We start from the raw sequence: 18,336 nt of genomic DNA, 5'->3' as shown, positions 1-18,336 counted from the left end.
GAACAGGCATGGGAGCTGAAAATTGCTCCATTTTCTTCTTATTCTTTCTCATACCCATAGTTACATATTATCTAGATATTTAGGGGGTACTGTTAGGAAAATGAAGATATTTAAAGATTTTTTTGTTATTAATTAGAAGGAAGGTAGCTTGGGGATTTTTATAGATTTTAAAATGAAATCTTTAAAAGTTTTTAAGAACATGCAAATCATCTTAGTGCTCATTGCACTTACAGCTCATTTTCTTTGTGGTATAAGCCCAACCATTTTAAACATAATTTTTCAAAAACAGATGCAATTTGAGGTCGCTAAGAGCAACTGATTGTGATTTGGCCCTTATCTATGAAAACTACAGAAAGACATGTAAGAATGTTTCAGAACCACAGGATTCAGCACACTGGTGAAGACTGAGACATGGAAATCAGGGCAGACCCTGGTTTGCTTACCCTGCCTGAGATCTGCTGCATGTTTGGACAGTCTTCTTTTAGGAGCTAAATATAATAAGCAGAGAGAAAGAATCTACATCCGCCTCTGTGTCTTTTATTCAAAGATTCACTGCAACTGTGATTAAGCAAAGAGACTGACTGAAGTACAAACCTGAGAAAAATGTAGTTTCTGTTGATCAACATGCTTCAAATCATACTGGAAGTAAAAAAGTCCCTGTGACCATTGGTCAGATAGAAGACTTTTCACTAGGAACAATTTGGCAGAGCTTTGCTAATAACACTTTTCTAAACTGACCGAGCCATCTTGACCTGCACGGTGAGTGAAAACAAAACCAGAAAAACAGACAGAAAGGACCGACTCAATCAAGATAAATAAATAAATAAATAAATGCCAGAATAAAAGGGAAAAAAAGAAAATAATATCACAAATAATAATTCCAACCTCATGAAGAAATATTTTTAACAAGCCACATGTGCTTGTGCAGACACTTCTAATCTCATTAGATTTTTCTGGCTGCTATTAGTGTTCTCTGAGCCAGCTGATTTCTCAGCAATATTTTAAAGAGTGCGAGCCTTTGCCCTCCTGTCTAGCCACTGATAAAACAGCCCGTTCTAGGAGAAGACTTGAGAGTTCATGGATTTTTCTTACAAGGTTTTGAAAGTTCAGAACAAATTGACCATTGCATGAGAAACAATAGTCAACCACAAACTATCTTCACAGTTAATGAGTAACATTCTACGCCCAGCTGGGTTAGTGTGAAAAGTGGAATAATCCCACTAAAGCAACAGGATGGTTTCAGATTGTCATCAGCATCACACGGCAGAGGCTGGCACTTGATGCTGTCTCCACTCCTCCAGCTCTCTGGCTGCAAACAAGCCTGCTGTGAGGTTCCTGTTGGTCACAGCTCACCAGCTCAGGGTTCCCCTCAAATTTGTGCAGCTCTAGCAGCTCCGATCAGAAGGGGAGCCACATCAGGTTAGAGCTCAATTTTGTTTTATCTTTTAAAACAGCAATAAATCCCCCTAAACTGAAAAATCATGAGCCGTGTGCACTGCTATACATATTGGGGCACATGAGTTTCAAGTAAAAGAGCTGTCAATCTGAATTTGCTAAAGGAACGTGCAAATAATCACTAGTATAAAGCAGATGTGCCAGGAAGGAACTACAGATAGAACAAAATAATTACTGTTAGAAAAAAATTCCTAATTCAGAATCATGGAACCTGGATCGGTAAACCCTGGATGAACGGGACTGAGGCATGTTGCACGGATTTCTGCTGGCATACTTGCTGAATTTCTGGCTGGAAACGTGCCTCTTACTGTTTCAGCCTGCCCTCTTTGAGGCTCTCAGAGCAAACTTCTCCTGGGGTGAGATGATGAGCACTTGAAAGTGACCCATCTGGAGCCCAAGGCGAAGAAAGCGCTTCCCCCTGCCTGGAATTCATGTGCAGCGACAGCTTTCTACTGCTGATCCAAGTTTCCCAAGATAGCAATTATAAAGGAACTGGCAGCCATACAGTCAAGATGACAATATCCTACATGGTTTGGTTAGCTGTGCCAATTCCCTCTGTGGGTGCTGGAGTCAATCTGCTGCCCCCATTATAGCTGTGTCTGTCTGTCTTTACCAACCAGCTGATCCACTGGGCATTTTGGCACGAGCCCTGCTCTTCCAAGGGTTGCCTGCTCAGTTGTTCATTCACTCTCTTTTGCTTTAAACATTTGGATCCAACAACACCATGCAAATTTTATGCAGAGTAGCATCTGCAAGTCTGACATATTTGCTCTGGCTTCCCCCTCTTCCACCAAGTTAAAAATAAATACCCTATAAACTCTTGGGCCTGCTAAAACAGAACGTGCATTCAGAGAGTTTATTTAAATATAACTGCTGAGAGTATTTCTGCTTTAGGGTCAAACTCCTATTTTTCCCCCCCTCTCTCTTGTATTTTGTTCATGCCTCAGGATTTCATTAGCACTGGGGGGAAAAGCGTCCTTGAAATAACCTACAGAAGAACCAGTTCTATGTGTTCCTAACTCTCTTATCCGAATATTCAGCTAATATCTTATTTTTAAAACTGTAAAGACTACAGGTGGTGATATACGCCCCACATGAAACAAGAAAGTTGTAAAGACTCATTTCCAATACTGATTGCAAATAATACTAGTCGAGCCAGATCTTAGGTTAGACTTTAAAGGGTCTCCACCCACCCCACCAGAGCTGCCTTTTCTCCAGGGAGAAGCAGATTTGTCCCTGACCAATACACTTGGAACAGGTGAAGTCATAGGGATGCCAACCAGACAGCATAACAACAAAGTATATCTTAAGGCAACAAGGAGAAGAGTCTGTAAAAGGGGATACTGAGCCACCACTGAGGTCAGTTAGGACTTGCTGAGCCGCTTGGCCACATCTGCATAGGCTTGCTCGATTTCCTTGTCTGCTGCACAGGTGTTGGTGAACTCGTCCCTGGCATAGGCGTTCTTCAGGTACCGCCACAGCCCCGTCATCTCCGTCGGGAACTCAAAGTTGCGGTATTTCTTTGCAACAATCTAAAACAAAAAGACAAAAGGGAGAATAAACCATCTTGCTCGTGATATATTTCTCCAGATTCCTCCCTAGAGAGCTTCTTACTCTTTCCTGTCATAGAATTAACTGCAAATTAGAGAAATGCTTGGTGACTTAGAAAAGTCTGAAAAGGGATTGTTGGTTGTCCCCTATCTTGCAAAGATGCTACTTGGGCTAAGGACATTCTAAGTCGGTGACCGGGCTGCTGCCAACAAATTACTATTTTTATGGTACCTGAAATTCATTATTTTACCATATTGAGTTTTGGGGGATTTTTTTACCAGTTTTTAGTATATTACTTAAAGCTGAGATGCCACATAAGAAAGAGCTGAATCATAAAAAGAAAGACGGATTTAAGAGAAAAGCATTAGTAAAAATTATAATTTTTTCATATTAATATTTCTGTTTTAAATTATTTTATACATATACTATATTTTAATTTTAATATATTTAATATATTTTGCCTGCCCAATGGGGTCAGAGGATGTAACCACCTACAGCTGTTGGAAGGCTCTATCCTGGTTCATGAAAAGGAAAAATTCAGGGTGGTATGAGTAGCATGATTAAGAAACCAACATGATTTAGCAGATATTAGAAACAGGAGCACTGGGATAAACTGGTGAGAAAATGGTTATTTCAAGACTTGTTAGACTAGGAAATTGTCTATCAAGGGAAATTTTGGATTTCTAAAAACACTTAGGCTCTTATTCAGGAAAATAGTTAAGTGCATACTTAATTTTAAGCACCTGTATGGTTTCATTGAAGTCAATGGGATTAATCTGTGCTTATAGCTTGTTGGTTAAGTACCTTGCTGGATTGGGATATTTCAGTTTCCCTTATATAGAATAAGCCTGTGGTGACAGAGTGAACTAGTTGATAGGAAGGGAGGGATTAGCTAATTTAATGAGTGCTTCCAATCTCTAGTTTTTCTGACAGTATAAAATTGTTCCTGGGCATAAATTACATACATATGTGCCACAGAGTTCCCCTTCATTTTTAAAGCACATGGTAGAGCTGTTTTCCATCTCAAATTTCTTAGGACAGTCATGTTCTCAGAAATTACTGTGATTTGTTTTTATTACCAGGATTCACTTGGTATATGCAAGTCAAAATCCTGTCCTAAACTGCATTTAATTAAGCATTCTTGCCTTCAGTGATGCTTTACACACATATGGGGAAGATAAAACCTGCTGAGAAACTTAGGATTTTCAAAATTTCCAGCACACATCTTCCATCAAATGAAAAAATAATTTACTCTTTTCTTCTATCTACAAAATGTTTTTCAGGCAATATCCTATGGTGATGCTTGTCTGAGAAAAATTTTCATTCTCCTTTGACATCTTTCATTTCATCCCAAGGAGACAAGAACCAGTAAGGGGCCATACATTCATTTTGCATTGTCTGACTCCAATGTCATCAATGAAGACAAGCCAAAGAAAGTGCTAAACCTGTGAGGATATTATCACATTTCTCACCTGGTGACTTATGCACTTTTTAAATTTATTTATTTTTCTTTCTGCATGTGTGCAGTCAGCTCCCAGGCTCAGTTTATGTTTTGGCTCATGGAGCCAAATTAGATGCATGACTTGGCTTTAATTCCTAGCTCACTTGCTTGCCAGGGTCTGCCAGGTATTTGCGTTATTCTAAAGCAACATGTCATCTGATAAATTAAATAAATGCAACATTTAGAAGTCAAGATGATGTACATCATTTGCACTATACCAGCGACCATAGTACATCTTAAATCCTGGACCTCTGCGGTGACTTTGATTTGTTAACTTCTCTGTGTGAAACACCAGATGGAATAAATATTCCCCAAAAAGATGGACTGCTGCTCTTAAGTTACAAATGGGTGGGACCTGCCTAAGGTTTTGACAAGTCTCTTAAGAACACTAAGAACTAATTAATACGAAAGACTGCTGTTACTTGTAGCAGGGTAAAAATAAAGAGATGAGATAGAAGTTAATATTGTCTTTGCCACTAATCAGTGATGGGACAGTTTTCCCATGTACTACGTACAAAGTTCCCTTAGTTAAATTATAGGAAACACTGAGGAATAAAAGTGTGTTTCAAACTGCTCTTCTGGGACTTCAGATCTCTCTGCTGAAATACGAGTTGGCTTTAGCACTCAGCTGCCAGAGTAGGGCACATCACTGTCAGACAAGGCTTCTTTGACCATTGCATGACATCTTTCACCTTGACAACATGGAGTTTGGGCAGAAGGTTGCAGTCAGCAAGAGTCAGGTCATCTCCATCCAGAAACTTGCGTTTGGACACTTTGTCCTCTTCAGTGCTGTTTGCATCGATCTCCTCTGGCAGAGGGGTTCTCAGGTAGTCATCGAGCTTCTTCAGAGCCTTCACCAAGCCTCTTTCAAGAGCTTTCCCAAAAAAGCAAAGAATAAGTGATTAGGGCAGAGTAAGAACTCATTGTCAATGGCTATGGTAGTATCTAGAAAAAAAAGCCAAGAACCATCTCTTTGTTGTTAATTTGTACTCCAAAGTCTACACAACCTTATGACAAAATAGCCCAGCAAGGTCTGCCTGAGGGTAAAGCTCATCCTGCAATGGGAAAAAGGGACACAGGAACCTGTTGTGCCATGTTCTCTCCTGCCTAGACAAACAACAAAAAAACAGGGAAAGAGATGCCAGAAGGAAAGAACAGCTTATGATACACTAATAAAACACCTACAACCTATTCTGGTCTGTAGAGGCCATCACACAGTAAACTGGAGTCCTGTACTCTGCTACTTTATTTAACTAAGCAGCCACATATGACTGCAGTGAAGCTGAATTTTTTAGCATTACTTCAGCTCTAAGAAATCTTAGTTTTACTTCTTCCAACCCCCTCCCAGAGTTATTAAAGGCAATAGTAGTAATTCCAAAGATGCTAAATGGAGCTCTATGGAGGTGAAGGATATACTACAACTGAGATACTCAGCCACAGTTAAGATTCACATTTACCTCAGGCTCAACCTTAGCTGCAAATAGTCTTTTTGAGATGTCTCAAATAGGCTGTCACAATGGAGAGGAGACTTCAGAACAGTTACTAAAGACCATGTCCCACACTGCTGCTGGCTCAACAAATTCCGGTCTTTAAATAGCACTTAGACCTCTACAGGAGAGTGCAAATTTTTTCACCCAGGCACTGAATTTGTGTTCTTACACTTCATGTGCAGGATAATACAAAGACCTGATTGCAATAATGCACTTATAAAAAGCTGAAAGGCTCTACGCAGGTTTACGTGTTACTTAAACTGCAAACACTCTGGGGCAAGAAGGGTCTTTTGCATTTCTGTTTGAAGGGTGACAAGCACAGGGAGTCCTGGTTCCCAACAAGTGCCCCAAAGTGCTAAAGCAACATAAATAAGAAACAGCAAGAATTTACAATGTGAAAAAATAACAACATGACTCATGGGCTCAGGGCCAGAATTTCAGCTGGTGAAAATTACCTGCAGTGATTTATACCTGCTGCAGATCTGGCCTGGAGTCAGAATTAAAAGCCTAATCCTGTAAAATCTTATATCTCTGAGTAACTTACTGCCACTGAATTTAGGAGAGTCTACTCAATGGATCAAGTTACTCAGGCAACGCAGCAATACAAGGCCTATGGAAAGTACAAGGAGCAAGTTTCAAACAGAAAGTGGGTTAATTTGGTTAGTTATACAGAAGAAATTCTCTACTGTGAGGTGATGAGGCATTGTACCAGGTTGGCCAGGGAAGCTGTGGATGCTCCATCCCTGGCAGTGTTCAAGACCAGGCTGGATGGGGCTTGGGGCAACCTGGTCTCGTGGGAAATGTCCGTGGCAGGGGATTTGGAACCACATGATCTTTAAGATCCTTTGCAACCCAAACCACTCTATGATTCTAAATACATTTATGGAGCACAACAGAAGCTTGAAAGGACTGTAGCAATCACCCTTCACAGAGAGGCTTGCTGGCACAGGTAGCTCTACAGGCTCTGCTGTCAGCCACCCCTGTATTTTTGGCATGGAGAGAAAGGCAGCATGTCCAGGGCCACTAAGGGAGCAGAAGCTGAACACCACAGAACAGGATTTCTCTGCTGCCCTTACATCCATTAAACCTGTGCCAGCGGTGGAAGTCAGATTAAGCTGCCTGATGCCTTGTTCCCACTGAAGCCTCTTGGCCCAGCACCAGGGAACCATACCAGCTCTTTTGTGGCTGACTCTGAGACACAGTGGCAAACCCTGGCTTAATTGATTGACTGGAGAAACGACTGTGATCCAACTGAAAACACCCCCACAAACATAGCAGGGAAGGAAAGAATTTTATTTCTGAAAGCAGAGCATCTAAAGCGACTGAAGTGCTGCCATCCATAAAACAAAAGTGTTGCCATCCTTCATTTAATCAATTCAAATTGAATTTTGACACTGACATTCTGCTGTCAGATGCTGGCAGTGGTGCCTTTAATTGCCTGCAGCTGTACTGAGTCCCACAACTTCTACTGGAGGGTAGTAACTCTGTAGTGTGTCATTTACCCCCATGTGGCAACACTCAAAAGATTTAGCAATCGATTTTTGGTTTGACCTATAACACCTGTTGAATAGATAGTTCTCCTTCTCTTGGTCAGCCTCAGATTGTGTCCTCTTACAATGCATTTATGTTCGAGACAATAGACTTGAATTACTGCTATTTAATTCAATTTTGCTCATCCAGATTTTAGAGAATTGGCTTGACACTGAGCATTTTCCAGTATTTCCTTCATCCAGTAGGATCATTGGTTCTCCAAGTCATCCGAGCAGTGTTCCAGCATCAGCAGGACATTAGATGCTTTGTGTTAGCCTGTGGGGTGAGTCAGGTGCGTGTATAGAGACAGGAGCAGCAGGTGAGATGTGTTTATGTAACTTTGCCAGAACTTATTAGGGTTTGGGTTTATTTTTTTGCTCTTTCTGCTATATCAAAATGTGTCATGGCTGTCCCAAAAACAATGCCTGGAGCGAAGCCTGTTTGTGACACCAGGAAAAACTTCTATCTGAATTCATGCTTGGCCCTTGCATACAGAAGCTTTAGGTCAGAAATAAGCATATGTTCAGGGTTCAGTACACTTGTGACCTAATTCACAGGCTCTGCTGGAACCCACAGGATCCTGACATCCCACCAGGAAATGAACACACAGCATCCTGACATCTCACAGGGAAATCACCACATGGTCAAGACCATCTTATACCCTGATAGTCAAGAACTGGACCACTACTTATGACACCAATGACCCCATTTATTTAACTAAAACTCTTCTGATCCTGGTAAATCTCTCAGAACAGTCAGGAAAATAGAAGAGAACTGAAAAAGGGAAGACTGATCCTCTTCCAATTAAATAGTGACCAGAATTTTGAAAACTAAGAGAATTAAGATCCTAAAATTGCAATATCAAATGTTTTTTAGGTGCACGTGATCAGATTTTTAAAGCCTGTTGATGGTTTTCAAGGCATTTTTTGAAATCCATATGCAAATATCCATGTTGCAAATCCTACTTGCTAGGTGTCCTGATACATTCAGATTTATCTATATGATTTACAGTCTTATGTTCCTTGAGAAGGTACTCAGGGAAATCCCCACTCAAAGTAGGAGGATGTCTAAAAAAATCTAATTTTTTCTCTTACCTGGTAGAAATTTAAGCATTATGTGAAAGGTGAAAAAATATGAACAGAGACCAGGGAAAGAAATAACTCCTTCAGTATATCTTATAGCTTTTGAATGTTCTGGGACTTTTGCTGAGGAAAGAGCTGTCTGGGTTCATATTACTGAGCAAACTCAGCAGAAGATTTTATTTCAAACCTCCCATACTATGGCTATTTCATGAAAATCTGGATGGTTCTATACATTGTCTCCACTTAGAACACAGGGGAGAGGATGCACTCACCAGGGCAGAGGTCATATGAATACCAGTCACAGCACTGGACTGGATGAAGGTGCTTAAAATGGTGTGACTAACTAAAAATTACTAATTCCCCATTTGTGAAAGTACCACCCACAATGAATTTCAGAAGTGGTTAAGTACCTAATTCCCTTGGCAATTTATTCTCTGGGAAACATCATTAAATAACTAAATAAATTTGCTGATAACAGCCAATGGGTGGGATTAATCTTCCCTGAAGTGAATAAATTAAATAAGTCTGAATTAAGCACCCTGAGCTCCTTCTGTGTTCAGTGGAGTCTTCTTGTCTACACTTGGTTTCAGTGACCCCTAAATCAGCTGTGGGGACAACCTTTCCTGAAGTGTCTAATCTAACCCTTGCATTGTCTTGGTAACTTCAGGGTGGAGGATTCAGTATTACACCACCAAGTGGAACCGAGCCTGAGAATGTGGCTCTGTGCTGCTTTTGAAGTTTCCACCTCCAATTGCTTCCCCGCCCTGCAGACTTTCAGTATGAACTTAGAGATCCCAAATGTGACCACCTCTATGAGAGGAACCCTGTCATAAGCTTATCCATCAACAGCTGAAATGTCTGAACTCCTGGAAACCATCTCTCTGGACAGTGAAATTACCAAGCACAAAGGCTCCAGCATCATATTGCCTCCACAGGGATATATTTAATATAATTTCAAATTCCAAGAAGTTGTAGCCATGTATATACAAAATCCATGGTGGATCCATCTCTCTCAGCCTTCACTACTTCACTCTGGGCTCCTTATGCAGCCAAGACAACTTACAGCAATCACAGTCCTGCCCTGTCATCCCATCAATAGTAAACAACTCTATTAATAAAAAAACCTTATGAGCTCTTTGTCATTTTCCTTCTCCCTTCAAGACTATGCTTTTAAACAACTGTACTTAAGAATCCAGAGTTAGAAGCCAGAAAAATAGCACTTTCCAACCTCAAAGCAACCACAGAACACTTAATGAATGTATTACCATCTGTCAAATGCACAGGGTGAGGTTCAATTTAGTTGATGATACCTAATTCAGAATGACGTTCCGTTTTCAGCAAAAGGTTACTTGATGTTGAACAATGAGATTAACAAATTCTGACATGCACAGAAATACAAATAATGTAACAAAAGTTAATAATTGGCAAAATTGTGCTCTCAGTTACACTGACATAAAAGAAGAGTAACTCTGCATTGTCAACAATCTATTCCATATTTACTCCAGTTCAACCAAGAACAGACTTTGGCTCTGTTACTCAACTCTTCAAGCAAAAACTTCCTTAAACTATTAGCCTGTGCAACTGTTTCCAGGGGACGGAGTGAAATCCTTGTAAGTGCAAACATTGGAAAATGTAATGCATGGAGGGGAATCCTGCAAGTCAAGTGGAGGTCCACACGACAAAGATTCATTAGTAGGTACTCAGGGTGAAATTCTGGGCACAGTGAAGCCCATGGAAGTTTTGCTGTTGACTTCAGCGGGGTTACGATTTCTCCAGCAGCTTTTAAATCCAAAAGAGACTGTTATAATCAGTTAATCTGACCTCTGAAATAATACTGGCCAAAAAACTTCCAGCATCGTTGGTCCTTTCCATCTCTTATTTTCTGTGGGTCAAATAAGGCTGAAGTAAAATGGAAAGTAACTAGAAAGTAGTAAAAGAGAAACGGATCGGAAAAAGTAAAACCAATTCAGGCTGCCCACACCCACAGCATTTGCAGAGGTCAGACGAGGACTCTTCTTCCCCTTTCTTGAACTCCAAATATTTCCTTCCTTGTTTAATGTTGGGACAAGGAGAAATAGCAAAGCAGACAAAGCACATAAACGCCAATCTCTGTGGCCTGAATGAGCCGCTGGAAGGCAAATCATTCCATCCTAAAATAGTAGCCTACGAAAAGCTGAATTACCACCAGAGAAGCCTCAACCTCTCTCTCTCTTTTGAGAATAGGCAGAGTGGCTACCTAAATTTAAAATAGCTAAAATGAGATGAGATGACTCGTGTTTTATGTGTCTGAGTGGAACCATTTGCAGGACGAGGATTTCACTTGACAGTTATTATGGGAAGAGACGCAAAGCATAGAGGACACAATAAGAGCAGTAAGAACAAACAATTGTTTAGCCAAATTAAACATTAAAACTACTTGATTTTTGTGAAAAGAGAGCAAAACTAGTTAATTTTTTTAAATAAACTTTAAGCAGAATAATGCAAGATTTTCAAACAAGCATGAAAACAAAAAAGACATGTTTTGGGACGGTTGGTTAAGTAAGTCATGCCTAGGCATTCAATCATTTTCACATCATTTTCAAAGTGTCGGTAATCTTCAAAATTAACATATCAATTCCAAATTAAAAAGAGAATAACCTTTTGTTTCAAAAAATTTAAGAGAAAATACTTTTACTTTTCAAAGCAAGATACTATTCACAAATTTCCACCTACATTTGCCAATAATTCAGGTTACGCACACCACCTATGGCATTTTTTGTCAAAAAACATTTTGTCAGAAAACATTTTCTCCAAGTCTAGGTCAACTACATGTGGCCCTCTTCCTAATTACCACTGTAAGCACGATGGCAACAAGGCTTCAAAGTCATTGAAGCCCAGCAATACCACGGCTTTTGTAGCCAACATCTGAAACTACCTGAGACTGACCTCGGCAGAACTGCAAGGTTCTTAATTGTTGAGCCCAGGCAAGTTCAACAAACCACGATCCATGTACAGAAATGAACAACGATTCCTGCTGCTGCCCTGGATCACTGATTGATGCTTTCCCTTTTTATTGCTTTCTCCCACTACCCTCCAGTAAGATTTATCCTGTAACACACGCAAATGAACTTGGTGAAATACGCAATGAGGGAAAAGGGGGAACAGCACATAAATATTCGCAGTCGCAATCAAACAATCTGCGATTTATTTTTCCTTTAAAAAAACAAACCACCTTTCCTGATCACTTCCAGATTCACAAAGTTTGATACTATATGAGACCCAATACTGTTTTCTGGTAGGAGAGGGGAACCAGCTAAGAAATAGCAATTTAAGGTAAGAAAATAATATCATTCTACGAATCTGACAGTCTGATTAAAGACCAAGGATTCATATTTTCACTCTCTTTTTTCTCCATCCTGCTCAGGTTTTTTTTCAGACAGGCTCAACAGAGTTTGTAACAATAATCTGTATAGATTAATCCTCCTCCATGGAGGAGCTGTGACTGCAGTACACATGACTCTATATTACATATCGAACAGTTTATCTTCCCCCCTGTGATTTCAATATAACCCTTGAGACTTGAGTGCTGCCTTGATTTCTTCTGTTTGGCCACTTAAGAGTCAGGTGCCTTGTCTAAGCTGGTTATGTAGGTTCCCTCTGTTCAGAGGGACTAAGCATCTCCAGAGGGTAATTCCATCCAACTGCCTGAGACACCTGATTTAAACCAGTGTGACTCAATCCACACATGCCCTTCTTGCTGCGTCAACTACAGTTGAAACCTAAAGGACTAGCTCAGACTAGACACCTCACTTTCAGGGAGGTGAAGTTAGTAGAGACGAATCCTACCCTTTGAATATAATTTCACTGTTCACTCAAGTGATGTAGTATAATACCTCCCATTTTTTTAAAAAGTACTTAAATATTAGAGCTTACACCCCAAAGGGCAAATACATGGCCAATTTGAGCATTGCAACATCCTTCCCAGACATGTTTCTGCCTTGTAAAATCCCCAGCTCTGAGCAGCAATGAGTGGGCAGTCACTGAGAGCCATTGGAAATGCAGAGGAGGATGAAGGCTGCGTGCTCCTTTGCATCCAAGGCATTTAGATGTCTAACTTTGGGCCAAAGGGAGTTTCTGGGGTGATTCATCTCTCCTATTACAGATTTTCCACTCCAGATAAATAATTTAATATTCACTGGAACAGACACTTCTGCATGTTCCCACAATAAAGGCAAATGCCCACACATCCATGTGGAAAAGGTGTGATCTGTCTGTTTCTACTCACTTAATGAATCAACAAATACCTAGTTGTGTACACAGAAGAGAAGTAGATTAGTGTCTGTTATTCCTCAACTCCATTTTCCTGATTAGGGGGTTGTTTTAGGTGACAGAGGTTCATATTCGTCCTCCAGACAAGTCAGAGCTGGGATTTGAAAAGGGATTTTTCACTCCTGGTCAGTGTTCAGGTGACTGTACATCAGTAGGGGAGTGAGTCACACAAACACAGGTGCACACATGCAAACAGCCACACAACTTCGGTCCTAACTCGCCTTTCAGATGTGGTCTAAATCAGGCATAAATAGGGACAAATTTTCTGTATTTGTAGGTGCATATATATGTTATTCTGTGTATGTCCAGTGAGAGACATCGGGGTGGTAAATCCCAGGAACATTTCACCCAGGACTCAGAGGAACATGGAGCTGAAATACAGCTGATAGATACCATAAGCAACTTTAGGAATCCAGACACATCAAAAATCTGTTGATTTACTCAGAGGTAAAATTCACCTTGCCTAACTTCAGCCATCTACTTGTTAGGTAATTAGTCCCATCTAGTTGTCCAAGTCTCCTCTATAGATAGCAATGAAACACAGGTACCTCCAAAGGAAGATCAAAGAAAGATCACCCAGCTTTAGATCCAAATTTTAAGATAAATCAAACTGCTCTTTAGAAATGGATTGATGTCTCTCTCCACTGATCACAAAAGAAGCCAGGATTATTGAATTACTAACATAGCTTTTAGACAGACTTAGCCGAGATGATATCTCCCTCATAATCCCTCTTCCCTTCCCTCCTCACCCCATCTACAAACTTTTGATGATGTTTATTGATCAATTAGAGCTACATCCCAAAATTTTTTACAAAGCTACATCCCAAAATTTTGACAGATCTGTCTCAAAAAGTTCCACAGAATATGACTCAGAGAGTCTGAGACCTTGATTCCCCAGGTACCTTTTTCCTAAGACAGAGAAAAATGATCCAAGGGTTAAGGGGTTACCTGGATTTAAGAGACCTGAGTCTCTTCTTCTCAACCTTTTCTACATGACCTTATAAAAACGATTTAAATAATTTGCCTTGTAAGTTCCTATATACAAAATAAGAATAAAAGTACACTTCAGTCACAAACTCTGCATTAGTAAAGCTGTGATGCACCACCCGTGGACATATGGTTCAGGTTAGAGGAAGGTACACAGTAAATATAACAAAAAGAAGAGGCATCTGGCCATCTTCCTATTTTCATGATACCATTTGTCTTACTCCCAAATTAAACCTAATGAAACAGGTAAATCAATAATGTCTTTAAGAAATTTAAACACATGTTTTTTAAAGCATCTAGAAAGAATGTTTTGACTTATGTCTAATTTTATACTGAAAATTCAGGTTTCCTCCTTCCCTTTCCTTATTCGGTTTTACAGTGGAGGCAAGAAATAAATGTAATATTTGTAACATTATCACAAACAATGCAGGCAGAGTACCTTAAAATGCTGGGTTTTAAGAAGAAAACCCAGGTGTTCAAATGACACCAAAAGAAAGCTTCACTTCCAAGTCTCTCAGGAGTCCAAGCGACCCTGAGGGCAGGAAGCAAGTGAATGTAAAACTACTGGCCTACAAGTGCCCCAGGAAGAACAGCACCAAACTTGCATTTCACAAATCATTGTAACTCTGTAGCAGCACGTAAACGACAAGCATCATTTCTAGGGCACATCCCCGAGGGCCTAATCCTGACCTCTGCAATGCTAGTCCTGTGCAGGTGTCCCTAAAATAACTGTAGACAATCAGCAGCTGATTTGCATCAGAAACTTGGGGAAAAAAAAATAAAATAAATCCCTGCAGATTATAAAACCGCATTATTCATAGTATAAGATTAGCACTCTGCTTTCTTGATTTTTGAGATGCTGTGTATTCACTCAGAGTGTAAAGTTTTGTTTTACTACCAAAGAGTAAACAAGATGATTCTGGGACCAACAAAGGAACACTAACTACATGTATCTGAATTAAATAAGAGTAAAGTGAGCTGCTGGTATAGTGCAGCCAGGCTTTAGCAACAGTGCTGTGGGGACCCCTTGTGTTCCAAGACTTAAGGACCTTAAAAACTTTTTTAAAAAGTCAGTTCCTCTACAGGCTGTTGGCACTTGAATCTTAAATATCAATTTCTTTCAATTCCAGGCATGTAGAAGAATAAAGTCTGCTTTTGTTTACACCAGGATAATTCCAACTGCACTTCAACTATTTCAATTACATTATATGTAATTCCAGCATTGGTGGAATGAGAGGGAAACACAGCAGTGCCTATCTAGCAGCACCTGAGGATGAAATTTTAAAGATATTAAGTTCCCAAATCCCTTAGTTCACTTTAAAAATCTCAGTCTCAAATAGATTTATTTAATGTTTTCAGTATTTTCTGTCCTTTGTGTTCAGAAATTGTTACTGAGACACAAAAAGCCATGAGACGATGAGATTTACAAATGACTCACATCTTAATTCTTTTCCATTGTTTCTCTGCTTTTGAGATTTTTTTGTTTCAAGCCCCATGAAATGACTTAGGGATCATCCCGATTATGCCTCAACCTCTCTGAAAGGTGGAAAAACAAAAAGACTTTTAATTATGTCTGGATGCGTGAAAAAAATTCCAGTATTAGTAGGGAGGTCACATTCCCTCTGTTGCAACTGCTGTGGCAAGAATTAAGAACATTTTTCCACGTTCTGGTGTCCCCAATTAAAACAAGGCATTGGGAATTCTAGCAAGAGGTCAAAGGAGAACAATAATACAGCGCTCAAGGACTGGAAAAAAGCCTCAAAGACCAAAGACACTTCAGTGCACCAAAGACATTCCAGTTCCTTCTATTCTCTGATTGATCAAATCCAATCCTTTCAAGGATGAAATACTAACATGTTTGCTCAATTGCAAAACTGACTGGGATGGGATTTGCAAGAGATGGTAGCAAATAATCCAAATAATCCAAAGGTCCTCCTAGCCTCAAGGTCCCATTTTGATGCCTTATTCCTAACACTGTTTTCAAGTTAAAGATCAGCTATTTAAGATCTGATCTAATAAAGAAAATTAGCAACATTGATTTGATTGAAAATTAGCAACATTGATTGACATAAACAACATTTATGTCTCATTCTTGGTTTCCCTGTTATTTTATGAAGAACATTTGCATGCTTAAAACAAAAAATCTGTTTTGGGAAAAACAGATTCTGGGCCAATTCTTCTCCCTTTGAAGTCACCAACAGTTTTGCAAACTGACTTCCAGGAGCCAGTCATTAGGCTCTCTATCATGTGATAGCTTGCTCTGCAATGGCTAAATATAAGCCTGTGAACAATCCTCTCAGGACATTAAGACCAGTTGGGTGTTTAACTCTGAACATCTGCTTATATAAGATTTGGACACTGTACTGAGTAAGGCCATAACTTCATCTAAGTCCTTGGTGTGGGGAACATACTTAGGATACACCAAGTATAACGTGCCGAGGGAAGTCACCCACCAGGGCAAAACCATAGAGCAATGAAGTTAAAACTCAATTCTAAATAATAATGTAATTTAGGCTTCCCATTCCAGCAGTGAGGCGCTTAATTCCTCCCAGGACTGCTGCCGCCAGATTGCTCTAATCCACTTCCAGCTGTGCTACTGCTCCTGTGTACGAGCATGGGAGCTCGGCTGGGAAACAGAACAAAGCACCCCAGTAAAGCCAGAAGCACTTGGAGGAATATTCAAACACACAGGGGAAATAATTCCCTCTTAAGGAAGAGCATCTGCCAACTACTGTTCCCACTGCAAGTGTTGTAGTCTAGGCCTGGCCTGTGCATATAGGCCCTGGTCCTGCAAAAGCTTGAGAATGTGCCCTAATTTCAGCATATCATTGATCTCGTTGACTTCAGCATATTCTATAACTTTAATTTATATAAATGCAAATATTCTTTAATTTTTTTCCCTTCCTCCTTATGGTATGCAATGTCTTCAAAGTTGCTTCAACACAGATGTGTCATAAAATTACATCTGTTAGTAAATTAATTGCAAATATTTACTATTTCCAGAATGGCTACATCTAAGATCGCTAATCAAGCATGTCAAGTCTCTGCCTTGGAGAGCTTGCAGTCTGATCACATCTGGATTTACACAGAATTTTAGTTTTGTGTTGTTTTTACATTGTGTTTTTCACATTTCCATCAGGAAATCTTCATACCTTGATTAGCAACATCTTAGAAGAAGGAAAGTTCAGAAATATTCCCTAGTAAGTACATATTTCTCAGATTAAGGTGGTGGTGTGTTATCATTTTAGAAAACTGAAAACCTCTTCCTTCTAATGGCATAAAATTTCAGATCTCAGTTCTGGCAGGTCAAAAGATATTGGTCCTTAAAGCTGTCACTGGTCCCAGCCAGAATATTGATGGCTCTGGGCCTCCAGCCAGCATGATTTTGAGAAGAACTTTCAAAGAGTTATTTCTCAAGTAAACTTTTTTTTGCAAACTGCTGTTTCTGGGCATTTTCGAATCAGTCTTTGATTACTGGGCAGAAAGCAGATAAAGCAATTTAGGACGGATGATAAATGCAACTTGCAGCACTTCTTAACAAGTTAGCACACAGCTATCACCATAGTTTTAGTGGTCTTTATACATGTGTTTTTATAAGGAGACAGAGTGAACAGTTTTATTAACATATCATGAGCGAGTTATGTGGGTCATCCCAAATGGATGGCAATAAAAGCTTTATATCACACTCACCAACATGTATTTGGTACTTTATGTGCCACAAATGTAGCAGAAAAGCTATTTTACATATGTTTTAAAGACTGGGTATTTTTTATATTAGGGCTGGTTTTGTAAAGCTGCCAGGCACTTCAGCTACCATGAGCCCAACATTATTCAGCTCAGGGGGAGTCATAAAAACTTGTTTAAAATGTTCTGAAACAGCTTTCATAGAACCATCACAGAATCATAGAATGGCCTGGGTTGGAAGGGACCTTAAAGATCATCTAGTTCCAACCCCCCTGCCCTGGGCAGGAACACCTTCCACTAGAGGAACTGTCATCCTGACATATTAAATCATAAAGCAAGTCCTTTTCTCTAAAACAATTTTAAACACTATTCTAGTCCTTCTTGGTTGCATGACAGAGAAAACTTGGTATTGTCACAGCACAGGACAAATTGTGGCTCATGCTGGGCCTTGGACAGATGTGGGATTTTGTAGTGGAAAAGGGAAAATCTGCAACTAAAGAGGAAGGAAAAAATTTAATAGCAAGTTGATATACAGGCATCACACACATATTTATAGATTTATATTTATACCTATATATTTATATGGCACCTTGAAAATCTGTTCAAAAAGCATAAAGCATTAATGTTAGTCCCAAAGAGTCTGATCCAAGATCCCTGTCACAGGAAACACCCACCAGTACAAGGGCATTCAAAGAGCTTTTCAAACTTGCTCTGGTGAAGTCCAAGTCAAGAGAAGCTTTACCAGGAA

General features: G+C 39.8%; 1 protein-coding gene across 9 annotated transcripts in view; it reads right to left on the bottom strand.

The window, feature by feature from the left end:
- Positions 1-839: 839 nt before the first annotated feature.
- Positions 840-18,336, bottom strand: part of CLIC5 (chloride intracellular channel 5) — an 81,193-nt gene continuing 63,696 nt past the window's right edge. For all 9 annotated transcript variants that reach the window (XM_039387286.1, XM_039387290.1, XM_039387287.1 and 6 more), the window contains 2 exons: positions 5,200-5,381; positions 840-2,987 (listed from right to left, as the gene is read on the bottom strand). In XM_039387286.1, coding sequence (XP_039243220.1) covers positions 2,820-2,987; positions 5,200-5,381 — 350 coding nt within the window. In that variant the 3' untranslated portion in view covers positions 840-2,819. The remainder of the gene's footprint in view (positions 2,988-5,199; positions 5,382-18,336) is intronic.

This window comes from Pipra filicauda, unplaced genomic scaffold (assembly GCF_003945595.2).
Source record: "Pipra filicauda isolate LSUMZ 115617 unplaced genomic scaffold, ASM394559v2 scaffold54_size4384275_pilon, whole genome shotgun sequence".
Taxonomy (NCBI): domain Eukaryota; kingdom Metazoa; phylum Chordata; class Aves; order Passeriformes; family Pipridae; genus Pipra; species Pipra filicauda.
Note: the sequence above shows the minus strand (reverse complement) of the source record. Positions and strands in the feature narration are given on the sequence as shown.